At 29.8% G+C, this 18,269-nt stretch overlaps 1 protein-coding gene across 3 annotated transcripts; it reads left to right on the top strand.

The window, feature by feature from the left end:
- Window positions 1–581: 581 nt before the first annotated feature.
- Window positions 582–17,415, top strand: LOC119608135. Of its 3 annotated transcripts, XM_037962416.1 has the most exons (7): window positions 1,064–1,561; window positions 11,029–11,276; window positions 11,361–11,724; window positions 13,147–13,263; window positions 14,864–15,120; window positions 16,734–16,893; window positions 16,963–17,394. In XM_037962416.1, the coding sequence occupies exons 3-7, from the start codon at window positions 11,711–11,713 to the stop codon at window positions 17,123–17,125; spliced, it is 711 nt and encodes a 236-aa protein (XP_037818344.1). In that variant the 5' UTR covers window positions 1,064–1,561; window positions 11,029–11,276; window positions 11,361–11,710; the 3' UTR covers window positions 17,126–17,394. The 3 variants fall into 3 exon arrangements, with proteins under 3 accessions (XP_037818346.1, XP_037818344.1, XP_037818345.1); XM_037962418.1 differs by lacking the exons at window positions 1,064–1,561; window positions 11,029–11,276 and adding an exon at window positions 582–891; XM_037962417.1 differs by lacking the exon at window positions 11,029–11,276 and having other exon boundaries at window positions 1,109–1,561; window positions 16,963–17,415.
- Window positions 17,416–18,269: the final 854 nt, after the last annotated feature.

Genomic DNA, 18,269 nt, shown 5'->3' with positions numbered 1-18,269 from the left:
TAGACTAGACTATAGACTAGACTATAGACTAGACTATAGACTTGACTATAGACTAGACTATAGACTAGACTATGGACTAGACTATAGACTAGACTATAGACTAGACTATAGACTAGACTATAGACTAGACTATAGACTAGACTATAGACTAGACTATAGACTAGACTATAGACTAGACTATAGACTAGACTATAGACTAGACTATAGACTAGACTATAGACTAGACTATAGACTAGACTATAGACTAGACTATAGACTAGACTTTAGTCAGTCTGGGTTTTCCAATAAAAGCAAGTTTAATCAAGCTCAGCTTAAAGTATAACAATCGATAACAATTGAATGCATTCTTTAAAGCTTTCATTGTCAAGTCAGCGTTAATTTATGAGAAAAAAGAGTGACGACGACTGGCTCTTTTTTTCCAAACAAAGTTTCTCTTTCACTAACAACAACAACAGCAACAACAATTGAAAAAAAGCACACACAACAATAGTGCTCGCGTTCAGTTTTAAAATGTATTTTTATTTTCGCGGCGGCCTAGCTTTAGACGTTTCAATGTTTTTGATGGTTGTGGCTGGCGGGTTTTAATGGTTTAAGCCAAGTTAAATGATTAGTTGTTTATCGAGCACCAAAGTGTTTAAAGCTACACAAAAAATTAGCTATAAGAAATTATAAAAAAAACAAATTAACTTAAATAAAAAACGATTAATTTTTATAAAATTAAAGTAATATTAATAAAAAATTAAAAAAAAACAAAAATCAAAACGAAATTTAATAAAAAAACATAAATATTAAACTAAATAATAATTATAGTTCTGAAAACTAAACTTAAAGTTTTGTGTTAAACATATTATTAAGAAAACATCTAATACATAATTACGAAAAAAAACAAAAGTATGTTTCAATGAAACTTTTCATCAACAGCAAATATTAATTATTAATTTCAAAATTTAACCGCCTTAACGTATTTGTTGTACTCGTTCACATGTTGCTGCTGTTTTAAACAAGGCTTTTTCTTCCATTGTTGTTGCTAGTTGTTGATTCTGTGATTGTGAGCTTTTGTTTTGTTGTAAAGTGCATTGTCTTGTTGTTGCCTGATTTATTTGTATTGCGTGTTGACCGCGTTTCACTTCTGAGAAGAATTATTGGGAAATTTCGAATATTAATACATAAATATATTAAAAAAATCATAAAAAAGTCAAAACATAAAACAGTGAAGTGCAATTCTGTTAACAAAAACACTAACAAATATTTGTTTAAATAATTTTATTACACCACATAACCTCTCAAAATAATCGTGTTTCGAAAAAAAATCCATATTGTTTAGCTAATTAAATTTAAATCATATGCATAACTAACTAGAAAAATGTCTACACCACAAATGTTAAAGAACCCTAAGAACCCTCAATTAGTATTTAAAATGGGTAACCATTAAAAAGTTAAAGAATTCGTGCCGGATTTAGTTTTATATCTTAAGGAAACATTTATTAAGTTTGTTAAATACAACTTTTATTAACTCTAATATGAGTCATTGGTTTTTGTTTACCGTTAAGACTGGTTGAAGGTAAAAAATCTTTTTTGAGAATAACAATTATTTAAGATACAAAATGTTATTGTAACAAATCAGTGTTTATATTGATCGAATAATCGATTGTATGTATGAATTTTAAAAATATTACGATTTAGTGCAATACAACTGAAACTAGGAATAACATTTATCTCACTTTTATAGCTCAATGAAAAATAACGAATAAAAGTTTGATACTTTTGAGAAATTCGATCCTTTAAAGGCTAAAAATCGTACCTGTTTTTGCCTTATTGTTGCTTTACTGGGAGAAAAAAGTACCTTAAAGGGCGAGAATTGGGAAATTTAATTGTATCCAAACTCATAGAGAAAATTATGATAAACCTTTTAAAGTTGATAGGATACTACTTGCGTTCGAATTCGAGTGTATTGGGTACTTTTGGAAAATTAGGACGTTTAAGGCCTAAAATCGTACCTAATTTTGGTTCCAATTCTCGCCCTTTTAGGTACTTCTTTTTCTCCCGATAAAGCAAAAATAAAGCAATCTCGTATTGGAAAGCTATTATGAAATATTTGTAGGTAAATTTTTTTTTAAATTTTTTTTACCTACAAATATTTCATAATAGCTTTCCAATACGATATTGCTTTATTTTTTCTTTATCGGGAGAAAAAAAGTACCTAAAAGGGCGAAAATAGGGAAATTTGTGATAAACTTTTTAAAGTTGATAGATTTAGTGTTTTGGAACTCGGATACTAATCAGGTTCAAAGTGAATAATATTGGTACTTTTTTAAATGAACTCATCTGTGATATGCAATTTTAAAAACTGATAACAGTCAAACCGAATTCTCGGTTATTACGAAGAACTTTTTCAAGTCCCAACAATTTGGTCAATATTTTCATATAAAAACATCTCTTATAATGAATCCTCGGATAAAACGAACTACTTGGTAGTCCCTTAAATATAATGCCATACAATTTACCTTTTTTAAAACGAACTTTAATGTGGAAATCATAAGAAAATATTGAAAAATCAATGGTGTTTTTTTTGGACCAGTTATAACCTCCGGAGTTCATTATAAACGTTTTAGCTTTATTTGGAAAATCTAAATGATGATTTTTACAAAAGAAGAATTTATTCAGAATTTGTACGGAAAATTTTTATTACTCAAATCCCGGGATTCGGGATTCCATGTATGTTATATTTACGCTCATTTAACACCGATATCTAATATCGAAAAAGTTCAGGTATATTTTAAGATCTTTCAGTATTACGAAATTGATGTTTTAGATCTTTTTTAATGGACTTGCTCGTTATTGTTATAGAATCGTCTTAGGAGTCTTTGGAGGTAATCTGAAACTTACTGAAAATGGGGTTTCTTAGTATAAAAACATAATAATTTGAGGACTTTAAAAGATCCTAATTTCATAATATTTCTCCACTAAGTCACTAGAATAGATTCTACTTAGTATTTCCCAAAGTATAACTTGTTATACTTTGGTATTTCCTTTGATCTGGAAACAATCCCAAAATAAAGTATTTCGATAATAAGAGCCGAATGAGAAGAATTGCTTTTATAGTGAAAGTTGTTTGATCTTTATTGATGAATAATATAATTTTTAATAAAAAATCGGTGGAAAGGCAATTTTTTATGAAATTTGAGGTTCGGCTTTAAGAGAAAAATAGGCTGAAAAAGTTAAAAGCCACCAACAAAACTGTATCTGATTCTTTGTGGTTAGTGTTCTAGTCTGGTAGAGCGGAGGTGGTGGGTACGATTCCCACCTGAGGCACTTGTTAAGCGCACAACAATCAGACGGTGAAAACGTATTTTAAAACCGGGTGGAATGAACAAACTTGGATTCAGCTCCGATTAAATCTGATTTGGAACTGTATACATAATCTGATTTCTGAGTTAAAAAATTGTTGGCCCGTATAATTATTGACTAGAGTCGATTTTAAAAGAATATTGATCACAAGAATAAACATTATTCAACAAATTAGTTTAAAATTCAATAGAGAATTTTTCAATCTGACAATCTACTGACACTTATCTTCTTGAAAACTTGACACTTAACACTTCCTTAAAACCATATTAGTCATAAAAAGTTATTTCAAAATTTATAAGATTGTTTTGTCTTTATAATTGCATTACTTTTTTTCTAATGTTCATTACTTTACTAACCTTAACACTTTTAATTTGAAGCTGTTTTGTTAAAAAAGCAAAAACTAATTTAAAATATTCTCATGCAATTAATGTCTATAAAGAATTCCATATTAATTAACTGCACTTTTGATCTCTAGTGTTAAATTGCTATAGAAATGAAAATATTCCATTGTTCTTATTATAAAGTTTTAAACAGAGCACTATCTAAAGTATTAACAATGTTACAAGACAATTTATTTTCACTTCTTTTCTTTTAGTGATTTGAAAACATGCAGAGATTTTGAAAACTTTTCTTTTGATTAAGATTTTGGTCCATACGACCAATAATATAGCCAACAGTCATCTTTCTTTTTTATCTAAATGCGAAAAAAAAAACATCAATTCAATTAGAGCATTTTTTGTTGTTGCTGTTTTCAAACATTTAAAGATCATTAACCAAGCAGCCATTGGATCTGTTTATCATGTTTGCAACAAACAACAAAAAAATAAAAGCAAATGTCTGTTGTTGCTAATTCTTCTTCTTTTTTAGTTATTGTTAACAACAACATTGAACTAACAATTAAAAGAAAAAAAAGGTTGTGAAAGTTTTTTTGTTTGTTTTTATTTGTTGTTGTTGCTTATTTGTAGTTGTTATCAAATATTTAATGATGCACAGTGGGGCAGAATGGAAATTTTTTGGAAATAAATCTGGCATTTCTAAACGGCTGATCCGATCGGGATAAAATTTGGCGTGAGCGTAGCCAAGGAGTATTCGAGTTTAAGTTTTGAAGATGAACCCTGGGACGGCGCTGTGGCGGCTCAAAGTAGGGTACCTACGACATGTAAAATTTTTAAACTCGTGCCATTTCTTTGTTTTTCACCCAAAGATTTTTATATTTTGTGAAAGCGCTCGACGAGATCTTGAAAAAATATGCTTGGACATACTACTTATCTCTTATAATATCCGAGTTATAGGCATTTAAAAATTTAGTGATACAAAATTTACCATACCTTGGTCCGCCTTTTTTTGAATACCGGGCGTAATTTTGGACCAAATGGACTCAATTTTTTCTTGTTAGTTAGACAACAAAATTTCCAATAATATACAAAAAATTTGAGATCAATATCATTTACAGATCCAAAAATATACGTTTTTTAATTTAAAAATTCAAATAATTTTAGATTTTTGGCGTTTTTTTGCCAAAAATGTGTCTTAACTCTTTTATTAATAAAATAAAATTTTTATTAAGAACATATAACAATTTTATAGTTTTCTAAAAGGTATCTTTACGCAGAACGCTTTGGCGTAAAAAACTTGTCATATTTTTTGAAAATGTTGCCACTGCGTCCTTCCGAATATGACCTATTTTTTATCAAAACTTCAACTTTGGGCGACATGTTCTAAAATCCCAAAGCTGGGATCAGAAAACTGAAAGCATTTTTGGAAACCTCAATATGTTTTCTATTTACTCCAAAAGTATTTTCCCAGCCCTGAAAGAAATGTGGACCCTATGGGCAAAAAAGTAAAAAATCCCATTTTTGGGATTTTCATTCCTATTTTTGGGAATTGCGGGATGCCCTTTGACCTTTTCAATTTTTTTTGCATATTCTTATTTGAAATGACAAATTTAACAAGCGTTGAAAATTTCATTGAGTTTTGTTCATAAATAAAGATTTTGTCATATATTACATATTTGTTTAATTTCTAAAACTATGATTTATATCAAAATTTTAATAGGATCGCAGATAGCTACAACAATTTAGTCCATATTTATCCCTTAATATCATTTTTTAGTTAGATATGGAAATTCTCGACCCTTTACAAAAAATTTCAAGCCAATATCTCAATTACATTCAAAAATATGTTCATTTAAACCTGTGTCCTTTAATTTCATCTTTTTCATATTTTAGTATTAAGTATGACAGAACATACATTAAAAATTTTACATGTCGTAGGTACCCTACTTTGAGCCGCCACAGCGCCGTCCCTGGTGCATTTGCAGGGTTCATCTTCAAAACTTAAACTCGAATACTCCTTGGCTACGCTCACGCCAAATTTTATCCCGATCGGATCAGCCGTTTAGAAATGCCAGATTTATTTCCAAAAAATTTCCATTCTGCCCCACTGTGTGATGGTAGAAAAAAACACAGAGAGAGTAAAAGCAAAAGAAGGTGGTGGTGGTGTATCAGTGTAACTTGACAATGAAAACAAATGCTGCTGCTGTTGTGTTTTTTTTTCTTGTTTGCCCGTGTTGATATTTCTTTTTGTTTATTTTTAGTCATCTTTACGTTTTTAAACAGATTTTTTTTATAATTGTTTGTAACCTGACCTATGACAAGCCATTTTTAAGTGTTTATGGACTTTGTTAACAAAAAACAAAGATTTACATTTGCATTTAAGTTTTTTATAAAAAAAAAAACAAGTAAATTGCAAAATGTGTAATTAATGTGCTTGACTTGAGTCGCAGCAGCAGCTTCAGCAAATCAGACAATTGCTGCGTTTTTATTAACCTTGATTTAAAATTAAATCATTGAAAAATATTGCATAAAAATAACCGATTATCAAGTTTGGTTTTTTGTGCCTGCCTACATACTAGTTATTGAGTAACTAACTTTGGATTAATAAAGATTATGAATTATTTATTAATAAAAAACGAAATTGAGCGAAATGAATTTTGGGAATTTTTATTTTTGTTTTATGTTGGAAAACAATTCAAATTTCGCTTTTGCATGATAAAATTAAATTAAAATCGGTCTAATTTTATTGAAATCGTAGTTTTAAAACGCTATTGATTTGATTTTTGTTCAAGTTTTATTTAAAACAATTTTACGACTTTGTTTAAACGAGTACTATTTAAAATTATAACAAAATTTAATTAAATTTTAGCACGACAAATGCAATTTAATATAGACTTTTTTCTTTTAAATTAGCGAAAATTTTTTACAAAAGTATAGAAAAGGTTTAATTATGTATAAAAATTTCAGAAGCTGAAAACAAATTTCAGCTTTTGTTTTTCAAAAAAAGGTGATAGATAGATAGATAGATAGATAGATAGATAGATAGATAGATAGATAGATAGATAGATAGATAGTAGATCGATAGATAGATAGCTGATAGATAGATAGATAATCGATAGATAGAATAGATAGATAGATGAGATTAGATAGATAGATAGATAGATAGGTAGGTAGGCTAGAGTAGGTAGGTAGGTAGGTAGGTAGGAGGTAGGTATGGTAGGGGTCGGGTAGCGTTAGATAGATAGATAGAGATAGATAGATAGATAGATAGATAGATAGATAGATAGAGATAGATAGATAGATAGATAGATAGATAGATAGATAGATAGATAGATAGATAGATAGATAGATAGATAGATAGATAGATAGATAGATAGATAGATAGATAGATAGATAGATAGATAGATAGATAGATAGATAGATAGATAGATAGATAGATAGATAGATAGATAGATAGATATATAGATAGATAGATAGATAGATAGATAGATAGATAGATAGATAGATAGATAGATAGATAGATAGATAGATAGATAGATAGATAGATAGATAGATAGATAGATAGATAGATAGATAGATAGATAGATAGATAGATAGATAGTAGAGATAGATAGATAGATAGATAGAGATAGATAGATAGATAGATAGATAGTAGATAGATAGATAGATAGATAGATAGATAGATAGATAGATAGATAGATAGATAGATAGATAGATAGAGATAGATAGATATAGATAGATAGATAGATAGATAGATAGATAGATAGATAGATAGATAGATAGATAGATAGATAGATAGATAGATAGATAGATAGATAGATAGATAGATAGATAGATATAGATAGATAGATAGATAGATAGATAGATAGATAGATAGATAGATAGATAGATAGATAGAAGATAGATAGATAGATAGATAGATAGATAGATAGATAGATAGATAGATAGATAGATAGATAGATAGATAGATAGATAGATAGATAGATAGATAGATAGAGATAGATAGATAGATAGATAGAGATAGATAGATAGATAGATAGATAGATAGATAAGATAGATAGATAGATAGATAGATAGATAGATAGATAGATAGATAATAGATAGATAGATAGATAGATAGAGATAGATAGATAGATAGATAGATAGATAGAGATAGATAGATAGATAGATAGATAGATAGATAGATAGATAGATAGATAGATAGATAGATAGAGATAGATAGATAGATAGATAGATAGATAGATAGATATAGATAGATAGATAGATAGATAGATAGATAGATAGATAGATAGATAGATAGATAGATAGATAGATAGATAGATAGATAGATAGATAGATAGATAGATAGATAGAGATAGATAGATAGATAGATAGATAGATAGATAGATAGATAGATAGATAGATAGATAGATAGATAGATAGATAGATAGATAGATAGATAGATAGAGTAGATAGATAGATAGATAGATAGATAGATAGATAGATAGATAGATAGATAGATAGATAGATAGATAGATAGATAGATAGATAGATAGATAGATAGATAGATAGATGATAGGTAGCAAAATAGTTTTTTTTTAATTTATGTATATCGAACTCTAAATTAATGTACTATATTAATTGAACAAGCTATACATACCTGAGTATAATTCTTAAAAATAAAGCCAGTATCTGTGAGTTAAATAAAGTTCTCAGCTGAAATGCATATCTCAAAAACCTAATAGAGGAATTCTGTGGTCAGATAATAAACGGGTATTAAAATAAATTATTAGGTCCTGTACCCCTAAATGCGAACGAACAACAATAAATAAATACGAAACATTTTTATTGTTTTCAACATAAAGAAGTGTTCGTTCGCAGTTAGAGGATGTTCGAAAAACTTAAACAAAATCAAATATATAACTTTTTTATAGTAGCATTTCCTAAAAAACGACCTTAAACTTAATAGTAATATCTTTGTTAAAATTAATTAAAAAATAAAAATCAACCACTTGTGAAACATAAATATTATTTCAAACCAAAAAAAATTAATGTTAAACATAAATTATGATCTTCACTTTTTTGCACAATTTTAACTATGAGACGACGACTAACCAACATTTTTATAACAAACATTCTGTAATTATTTAATCATAAAACGAAGTAAAATATTTGCAAAAACAAATCACTATGCGTGACATAAAGTGAAATTTCTTTTTTGGTTTCAAAAAATATAATAATAAACTATAAATTAATGTTCATATACTTACTACATAATCCATCATTAATTTTCATAGTGTTAAACAACAATTAAAATGTGTAAATGCATTAACTACGATTCATTTTTGTCGTGACTCTTTTAAAAACTATATAGACTCACTCACTCCCTCATGATGACCTAAAAAAGTAAAAAACTACAATTCATTTATTAAAATCCAAAAAGTAACTTTGTTTGTTGACATGTTTTTTGTTGTGGCCAAATATTTGTCCACTTTTATTTTATTTATTTAAACGTAAATTTTGAAATGTGCCAACTAACAATAATAACAACATGATAATGATGATGATTATGAAATCACTTATGATAAAACCCAATAAACAGACATAGTTGAAGTGCTATAAAAATAATGTTTGAAGCATCAACAGCATCCATTAAATATGTACGTCTGTTATGATATCAGCGCAGACGTGTGCATGTCTTTCCACTTAGATGTTGATATTGGAGCTAAAGTTTGAAAAAATCACGAATTTTATAGCTCCATAAAAATGTTATCTTTAAAATTTTTTATTGTCAAAAAGGGCGTATTTTTAAATGCTCTTTCTACTACTTTTTATTATTACTAGCTTTTTTAAATTAGAAATTGTGCAATAAATTTAAAGAAAATTAAACTATTTCTTTAGCTTAATAGTAATTATTTAAATAGCAAACTTTCCTAGATAGTTAAAACTGAAATTAGTTTTCGAATCTTTAATTAAATCTAAAATTAATTAAATGAAAGTTTTCTCATAACTTTTAACGGAAATTCTACTCATTGTTCAAATAATATCATTGGGCCAGTTCTAGTTCAAAAATAGTTGAGTTGTATTTAAGTTCTAGTTCTAGATCAGTTCCAGTTCAGTTCTGGATCGGTTCAGTTTTAGATCTTTTCTAGTTCTGTTCTAGTTCACTTCAGTTCTAGTTTAGTTCTAGTTCAGTTCTAGTTCAGTTCTAGTTCAGTTCTAGTTCAGTTCTAGTTCAGTTCTAGTTCAATTCTAGTTCAATTCTAGTTCAGTTCTAGTTCAGTTCTAGTTCAGTTCTAGTTCAGTTCTAGTTCAATTCTAGTTCAATTCTAGTTCAGTTCTAGTTCAGTTCTAGTTCAGTTCTAGTTCAGTTCTAGTTCAGTTCTAGTTCAGTTCTTGTTCAGTTCTTGTTCAGTTCTTGTTCAGTTCTAGTTCAGTTCTAGTTCAGTTCTAGTTCAGTTCTAGTTCAGTTCTAGTTCAGTTCTAGTTCAGTTCTAGTTCAGTTCTAGTTCAGTTCTAGTTCAGTTCTAGTTCAGTTCTAGTTCAGTTCTAGTTCAGTTCTTGTTCAGTTCTTGTTCAGTTCTTGTTCAGTTCTAGTTCAGTTCTAGTTCAGTTCTAGTTCAGTTCTAGTTCAGTTCTAGTTCAGTTCTAGTTCAGTTCTAGTTCAGTTCTAGTTCAGTTCTAGTTCAGTTCTAGTTCAGTTCTAGTTCAGTTCTAGTTCAGTTCTAGTTCAGTTCTAGTTCAGTTCTAGTTCAGTTCTAGTTCAGTTCTAGTTGCAGTTCTAGTGTCAGTTCTAGTTCAGTTCTAGTTCAGTTCTAGTTCAAGTTCTAGTTCAGTTCTGAGTTCAGTTCTAGTTCAGTTCTAGTTCAGTTTCTAGTTCAGTTCTAGTTCGTTCTAGTTCAGTTCTATGTTCAGTTTCTAGTTCAGTTCTAGTTCAGTTCTATTCAAGTTAAGTTCAGTTTCTAGTTCAGTTCTAGTTCAGTTCTAGTTCAGTTCCTAGTGCAGTTTACTAGTTCAGTTCTAGGTCAGTTCTAGTTCAGTTCTAGTTCAGGTTCTAGTTCAAGGTTCTAAGTTCAGTTTCTAGTTCAGTTCTAGTTCAGTTCTAGGTCAGTTCTAGATCAGTTCGAGTAGTTCAGTTTCTAGTTCAGTTCTAGGTCAGTTCTAGTTCAAGTTCTAGTTCAGAGTTCTAGTTCAGTTCTAGTTTAGTTTTAGATCTAGTTCAGTCTAGTTCAGTTTAAGTTCAGTTCTAGTTCAAGTTCAGTTTCGAGTTAGTTTTAGATCATTCAAAAAAACATAATTTCTTTTTTTAATTTTTTCCAAACTTTAACTGTTTTCAAAACGACCAAAAAAAATTTGCCAATAAAAGTTTCTTTCGACCACAAAATACAAAACTACAATCGCTAAAAACCAAATGTGAACATTAACACCTGTAAATAAAAGCCTTAAAAGGATTCAGAAATCAATATTGATGGGATTGACAACGCCTGTTACCATTAAAAATTAATTAATAAGACAACAATATAAAACAATCAACTAATAAGTCAACAACTACAACAACACTATAAAACCTATAATTACCAGCAACGAGGAAATTTTGTAGAACAACAACAACATGTGAATAACCAACACATTAAGAAAACAAAATAAAACATTTAACAAAAATTAAATAATAAAATAATTTTCTTTATTCCTTTACAGTCTTTATAGTGAAGTAACAACTAAATAAAAATCGCGCTATTTCTTTCTTTGAAATGTTAAAAATTTTATCCTGATTTTTCGGGTTTCGAAAAGATTTAAAAAAATCACAGTTTAAATTAAACATCATGGCGAAACAACGTTCCGGTTCCTTCAGCATATCGACACCTTGGGGTTATAAACGTCATTTACAGTTGTGTTTTGTTGCAGCTAGTAGTATGTTCATATTGGGATTTTAAGTACGGGCTGGTGCTAAGCCATATTACGTTTAGCTTTCCACAGAGTTTACAGGGTTTTTCCCTCACCCTTTAATCGTTTCACCAGCAAATTATCGAGAATAGGATTGCGAGACAATGAAGACGTATAGGTAAGTGTTGATAAATCTTATGTATGTGTTCATTTCTGGAACTGATAGGAGCTAAACTAAAACTAACTAGAACTGACAGAACTAACTGGAATAGAACTAGAACTGAACTAGAACTAAACTAAACTGAACTAGAAACTGAACTAGAACTTGAACTAGACTGAACTAGAACTGAACTGAACTAGACTAGAACTGAACTAAACTGAACTAGAACTGAACTAGAACTGAACTAGAACTGAACTAGAACTGAACTAGAACTGAACTAGAACTGAACTAGAACTGAACTAGAACTGAACTAGAACTGAACTAGAACTGAACTAGAACTGAACTAGAACTGAACTAGAACTGAACTAGAACTGAACTAGAACTGAACTAGAACTGAACTAGAACTGAACTAGAACTGAACTAGAACTGAACTAGAACTGAACTAGAACTGAACTAGAACTGAACTAGAACTGAACTAGAACTGAACTAGAACTGAACTAGAACTGAACTAGAACTGAACTAGAACTGAACTAGAACTGAACTAGAACTGAACTAGAACTGAACTAGAACTGAACTAGAACTGAACTAGAACTGAACTAGAACTGAACTAGAACTGAACTAGAACTGAACTAGAACTGAACTAGAACTGAACTAGAACTGAACTAGAACTGAACTAGAACTGAACTAGAACTGAACTAGAACTGAACTAGAACTGAACTAGAACTGAACTAGAACTGAACTAGAACAGAACTAGAACTAGAACTGAACTAGAACTGAACTAGAACTGAACTGAAGTGGAACTGAACTAGAACTGAACTAGAACTGAACTAGAACTAGAACTGAACTAGAACTGAACTAGAACTGAACTAGAACTGAACTAGAACTGAAATAGAACTGAACTAGAACTGAACTAGAACTGAACTAGAACTGAACTAGAACTGAACTAGAACTGAACAAGAACTGAACAAGAGCTGAACTAGAACAGAACTAGAACTGAACTAGAACTGAACTAGAATTGAACTAGAATTGAACTAGAATTGAACTAGAATTGAACTAGAATTGAACTAGAATTGAACTAGAATTGAACTAGAATTGAACTAGAATTGAACTAGAATTGAACTAGAATTGAACTAGAACTGAACTAGAACTGAACTAGAACTGAACTAGAACTGAACTAGAACTAAACTAGAACTGAATTAGAACTGAATTAGAACTGAACTAGAACTGTACTAGAACTGAACTAGAACTGAACTTGAACTAGAACTGTCGGCACCTCAAACCACTGTTTAAGTTTTTCATTATTTAATCCGTATGCGATATACTATGTTTCGATTAATTTACCTTAAATGTTTAAAATGAATTAATAAATTATTAATAATTTTAAATGTTTGTATATAATAACTTAATTATTATTATTAATTTTTTTCATATTTTTTTCAGTGGAAAACGTTTAACCAACGATTCGTTGATAATGATTTATTATCATGATTCTACAATTGCGGTTACCGAATTGGGACCACAGAAACTATTGCTGGGCTGTGAACTAATTGAAATTTAGTAGGTTGAATTATTAATGCAGACTTAATTAGTTATTTAAACGTGTGCATAATTTCCCATAGGAATGATGGGAACTCTTACCGAATGTTTGGGGGGTATTAATTAAAATTTGTTGGAATTTTAAAACGATTTGAGTTGTAAATGGGTAAACTACAGGTGCAAGTGAATTATTTAACTACTATGTTCCGTTTATGGGAATAATCTAATGTATGTGATATAGTTGGACTTTAAACACTTCCTATTTTCCTAATTTTTAATTTTGCATTTGAAACATCTTTTTTGTGAATCTGGTTTGCCAATTTGATTGCCAACTTTTATTTTGAAATTCCCTTTTCAAATATTTGGCTTAAAATCAAATGTAAATTAATGGTTTGTGTGGTAATATTATTAATAATTGTGGTGTAATATTTAAAATATTTATTTGCAAAAGTTATTACAAAATATTGTGGTAACAATTTATAAATTTATTATTCCCCAAAATTAGGACGTCTATTTAATCACACTCGATGGTACCATTCATTTAATTAAGGTGTGTTGACAATTTTTTTTCTTTGGACTAAATTAAACCAAAAAATTTGTTGTACAAATGTTGGTTTAAATAATTAATTAGCGGTTATGAGTAAAACTTCATATGCAAAGTATTTAGGCAGAGCAGTAAAGGTATCAATTGTTTAATCTTATTTGCAGTATATAGATGTATCAGCAGTTATCTGAACTAATCCAATGACACCTTTGAACCAATTTGGTTAAGTTAAGTGTTAGGTTCTCTTTCCACAAGAGATTAGTTTAATTAAGTAAATTGCAAACCAGTAAAGAGCAAACCTTCCCTCCTTAATTTTTTACATTACTAAGGTCATTAACACCATTACACAATGACGTACTTAGAGAGGTCATCTTAATCCTGATAATCTCATAATCAAAACACTGTTTTAAATCTTTGATTACAACTTAATTAATGCAAATTAAATTAAAATTACATTTACCAGTATTTATCTCTTTATCACAAACAAAAGTGCCAATTGAATACTTAATTTAATTTATTTTTTTTGGCAAACGGTTTGCATTATTTAATTTAAATAGATTTTTAATGAATCAAAGCAGATTTCAATTAAAAAACTATTGTTCGATACAGTATTGTCTGTATTTTTTCCAATTTGTATAAAGATTGAAATTTAAGCGGAAGTGTATTATTAAAAAAAATTTATAAAATCAATTTTTCAATTATTTATGGAATAACAAGGTTTATAAAGCAGGGAGTGCTGAAAACAAGAGGGAAATAAGTATAGTTCATATAAAAATTATAATAAAACGATATCAACAAGTTGCTGGGACTTGAAAATAGTAAAAAAATCACTTATTACTTATTTAAAATACAAAAAAGTGTATGTATTAAAAAGGGGAATAAGTAAGTACTTAAACTTTTAGTTAATTAATTATGTACAACAGGTTTCATTTTGTTTTTTTTTTCTTTTCAAAGACAAAAGTAAATGGACGAAAGTTTATTTTTTTAATATTAAAGTAAAATTTAATACATATGCTTTTTTAAATACAATATATAACTACTAATTTCCTATATTTTTATTTTATTTTTTTATTACAGCAATGACCAGGAGGGCAAAATGTTACTACGTAATCTCTCCAAATACAATCGCCCTTTGGAAATTAAATTCAATGAAATGCTTAAATTAATGAATCAGTGTGAACGTGTCGATAAACTTACTTATGCTGCCCGTAATACTGGCAAATCTTCAGATACGGCGGTCGCCACCTCCAATTCCCAGAATAATGTGGCTTTAAATTTAGCCGCAAACATATTTCCCAAGAGTCCCTTGTCGATATTGAGTGGTATAATACCAGGTAAGTTGTATTAATAAAACTTTTATTTGGGTTCTAGTTCAGTTCAAGTTCTCGTTAAGTTCTAGTTCAGGTTTAGTTCAGTTCAGTTCTAGATTTAGTTTAGTTTTATTTTAGGTCTAGTTCATTTCTAGTTCAGTACTAGTTCAATTCAGTAGTTCAGTTTTAGTTCAGTTCTAGTTCAGTTCTAGTTCAGTTCTAGTTCAGTTCTAGTTCAGTTCTAGTTCAGTTCTAGTTCAGTTCTAGTTCAGTTCTAGTTCAGTTCTAGTTCAGTTCTAGTTCAGTTCTAGTTCAGTTCAGTTCTAGTTCAGTTCTAGTTCAGTTCTAGTTCAGTTCTAGTTCAGTTAGTTCTAGTTCAGTTCTAGTTCAGTTCTAGTTCAGTTCTAGTTCAGTTCTAGTTCAGTTCTAGTTCAGTTCTAGTTTCAGTTCTAGTTCAGTTCTAGTTCAGTTCTAGTTCAGTTCTAGTTCAGTTCTAGTTCAGTTCTAGTTCAGTTCTAGTTCAGTTCTAGTTCAGTTCTAGTTCAGTTCTAGTTCAGTTCTAGTTCAGTTCTAGTTCAGTTCTAGTTCAGTTCTAGTTCAGTTCTAGTTCAGTTCTAGTTCAGTTCTAGTTCAGTTCTAGTTCAGTTCTAGTTCAGTTCTAGTTCAGTTCTAGTTCAGTTCTAGTTCAGTTCTAGTTCAGTTCTAGTTCAGTTCTAGTTCAGTTCTAGTTCAGTTCTAGTTCAGTTCTAGTTCAGTTCTAGTTCAGTTCTAGTTCAGTTCTAGTTCAGTTCTAGTTCAGTTCTAGTTCAGTTCTAGTTCAGTTCTAGTTCAGTTCTAGTTCAGTTCTAGTTCAGTTCTAGTTCAGTTCTAGTTCAGTTCTAGTTCAGTTCTAGTTCAGTTCTAGTTCAGTTCTAGTTCAGTTCTAGTTCAGTTCTGTTCAGTTCTAGTTCAGTAGTTCTAGTTCAGTTCTAGTTCAGCTCTAGTTCAGTTCTAGTTCAGTTCTAGTTCAGTTCTAGTTCAGTTCTAGTTCAGTTCTAGTTTCAGTTCTAGTTCAGTGTCTAGTTCAGTTCTAGTTCAGTTCTAGTTCAGTTCTAGTTCAGTTCTAGTTCAGTTCTAGTTCAGTTCTAGTTCGTTCTAGTTCAGTTCTAGTTCAGTTCTAGTTCAGTTCTAGTTCAGTTCTAGTTCAGTTCTAGTTCAGTTCTAGTTAGTTCTAGTTCAGTTCTAGTTCAGTTCTAGTTCAGTTCTAGTTCAGCTCTAGTTCAGTTCTAGTTTCAGTTCTAGTTCAGTTCTAGTTTCAGTTTTCTAGTTCAGTTCTAGTTCAGTTCTAGTTCAGTTCTAGTTCAGTTCTAGTTCTGTTCTAGTTCCGTTCTAGTTCAGTTCTAGTTCAGTTCTAGTTCCGTTCCACTTCAGTTCTAGTTCAGTTCTAGTTCCGTTCCACTTCAGTTCTAGTTCAGTTCAGTTCCACTTCAGTTCTAGTTCAGTTCAGTTCAAATTCAGTTCAGTTCTAGTTCCGTTCTACTTCAGTTCTAGATCAGTTCAAATTTAGTTTTAGTCCAGTTCTAGCTCAGTTTTATTTCAGTTATAGCTCAGTTCTTTAAAATATCTTTAAAAATATCGATATATTATTTTCTATGCAGGCACTAAATGGTGTGGCACCGGTGATATTGCCGAAACTTATAGCGATTTGGGTACTGAAACTAATATGGATCGTTGCTGTCGTCAACATGATTTATGCCCAGTCAAAATTAGGGCCTATCAAAATAAATACGATTTAAGTAATGATTCGTTATATACAAAGTAAGTGAAATAGAAAATTAATAAATTTTACTAAGCTATATTTAAATACTTCTGCTTTTACTCTCACAGATCCCACTGTATCTGCGATGATATGCTATTCTCCTGCTTGAAACAGACCAATACTTCGGCTTCTCAGCTAATGGGTTCGATTTACTTCAATCTGGTGCAAGTGCCCTGTCTGGCTGGTGAAAATAATCGTTATCAATTTAGAGCGGCTAAAGAAGGTTTTTGAGACATGTTTGGAAGGAAATAAGTCTCTTCGACTTTAATTGTATATAAAATTTATATATATTTTTTAATAGATTTAATTTAATCCTACATTTATAAGTATATAATTTAACAAGTTTTTTACGAATGTTAAATAATCGTGGGTTTTGAAAAACTGCTGAGTGCTCTGTTTTTAGTTTCTTTTTGTATTTTATTAAAAAAATGAAGAATTTATGTTAAAATGTTTAACAAATAAAATAAATTATTATTTATTATAAAAATAAACAAAATCGAAAGAAAAAAATGATTTGTGCTTAAAATTTTCCGGGTTGTTATGATTTGGTTGTTGCAATCGTCGGAGGGTCTAATTATGAAAATCAATAATGGCGAAATTTGTGGTGATTTTTAGTCAGCTTGAATAATAATTGTGAAATATTAAGAGGCATCTTTTAAGGGCATGGAATAGAAAAATTAAATAAATTTTAAATCAAATGACAAAACTTAATATTCAGTTTAATCAGAATATGTAGATGAAACCGCATAACGTTTATCTCTGGTTCAGATTTTTCTCAGTTCATATCTAGTTTAATTTTAGATCAGGTCTAATTCAGTTATATTTGAGTTCAGGTTCAGACCTAGTTCAGTTCTAGTTCAGTTCTAGTTCAGTTCTAGTTCAGTTCTAGTTCAGTTCTAGTTCAGTTCTAGTTCAGTTCTAGTTCAGTTCTAGTTCAGTTCTAGTTCAGTTCTAGTTCAGTTCTAGTTCAGTTCTAGTTCAGTTCTAGTTCAGTTCTAGTTCAGTTCTAGTTCTAGTTCAGTTCTAGTTCAGTTCTAATTCAGTTCAGGTTCAGACCTAGTTCAGTTTTTCTTCAGTTCTAGTTCAGTTCCAGTTTAGTTCTAGTTCAGTTCTAGTTCACTTCAGTTCAAGTTCAGTTCAAGTTCAGTTCTAGTTCAGTTCTAGTTCAGTTCTAGTTCAGTTCTAGTTCAGTTCTAGTTCAGTTCTAGTTCAGTTCAAGTTCAGTTCTAGTTCAGTTCTAGTTCAGTTCTAGTTCAGTTCTAGTTCAGTTCTAGTTCAGTTCTAGTTCAGTTCTAGTTCAGTTCTAGTTCAGTTCTAGTTCAGTTCTAGTTCAGTTCTAGTTCAGTTCTAGTTCAGTTCTAGTCCAGTTCAGTTC

This window comes from Lucilia sericata, unplaced genomic scaffold, assembly GCF_015586225.1.
Source record: "Lucilia sericata isolate MDLA Ls3-8-SP2 unplaced genomic scaffold, ASM1558622v1 Contig000797F_arrow, whole genome shotgun sequence".
Lineage (NCBI taxonomy): Eukaryota > Metazoa > Arthropoda > Insecta > Diptera > Calliphoridae > Lucilia > Lucilia sericata.
The sequence above is the reverse complement of the archived record's forward strand: the minus strand, read 5'-3'. Positions and strand labels throughout refer to the sequence as shown.

Coding starts and splice junctions, on each gene's coding strand:
- LOC119608135 (XM_037962417.1), top strand. Junction 13,264..14,863: donor TGTGAACTAATTGAAATTTA/GTAGGTTGAATT, acceptor TTTTTATTACAG/CAATGACCAGGAGGGCAAAA. Junction 15,121..16,733: donor ATTGAGTGGTATAATACCAG/GTAAGTTGTATT, acceptor TTTTCTATGCAG/GCACTAAATGGTGTGGCACC.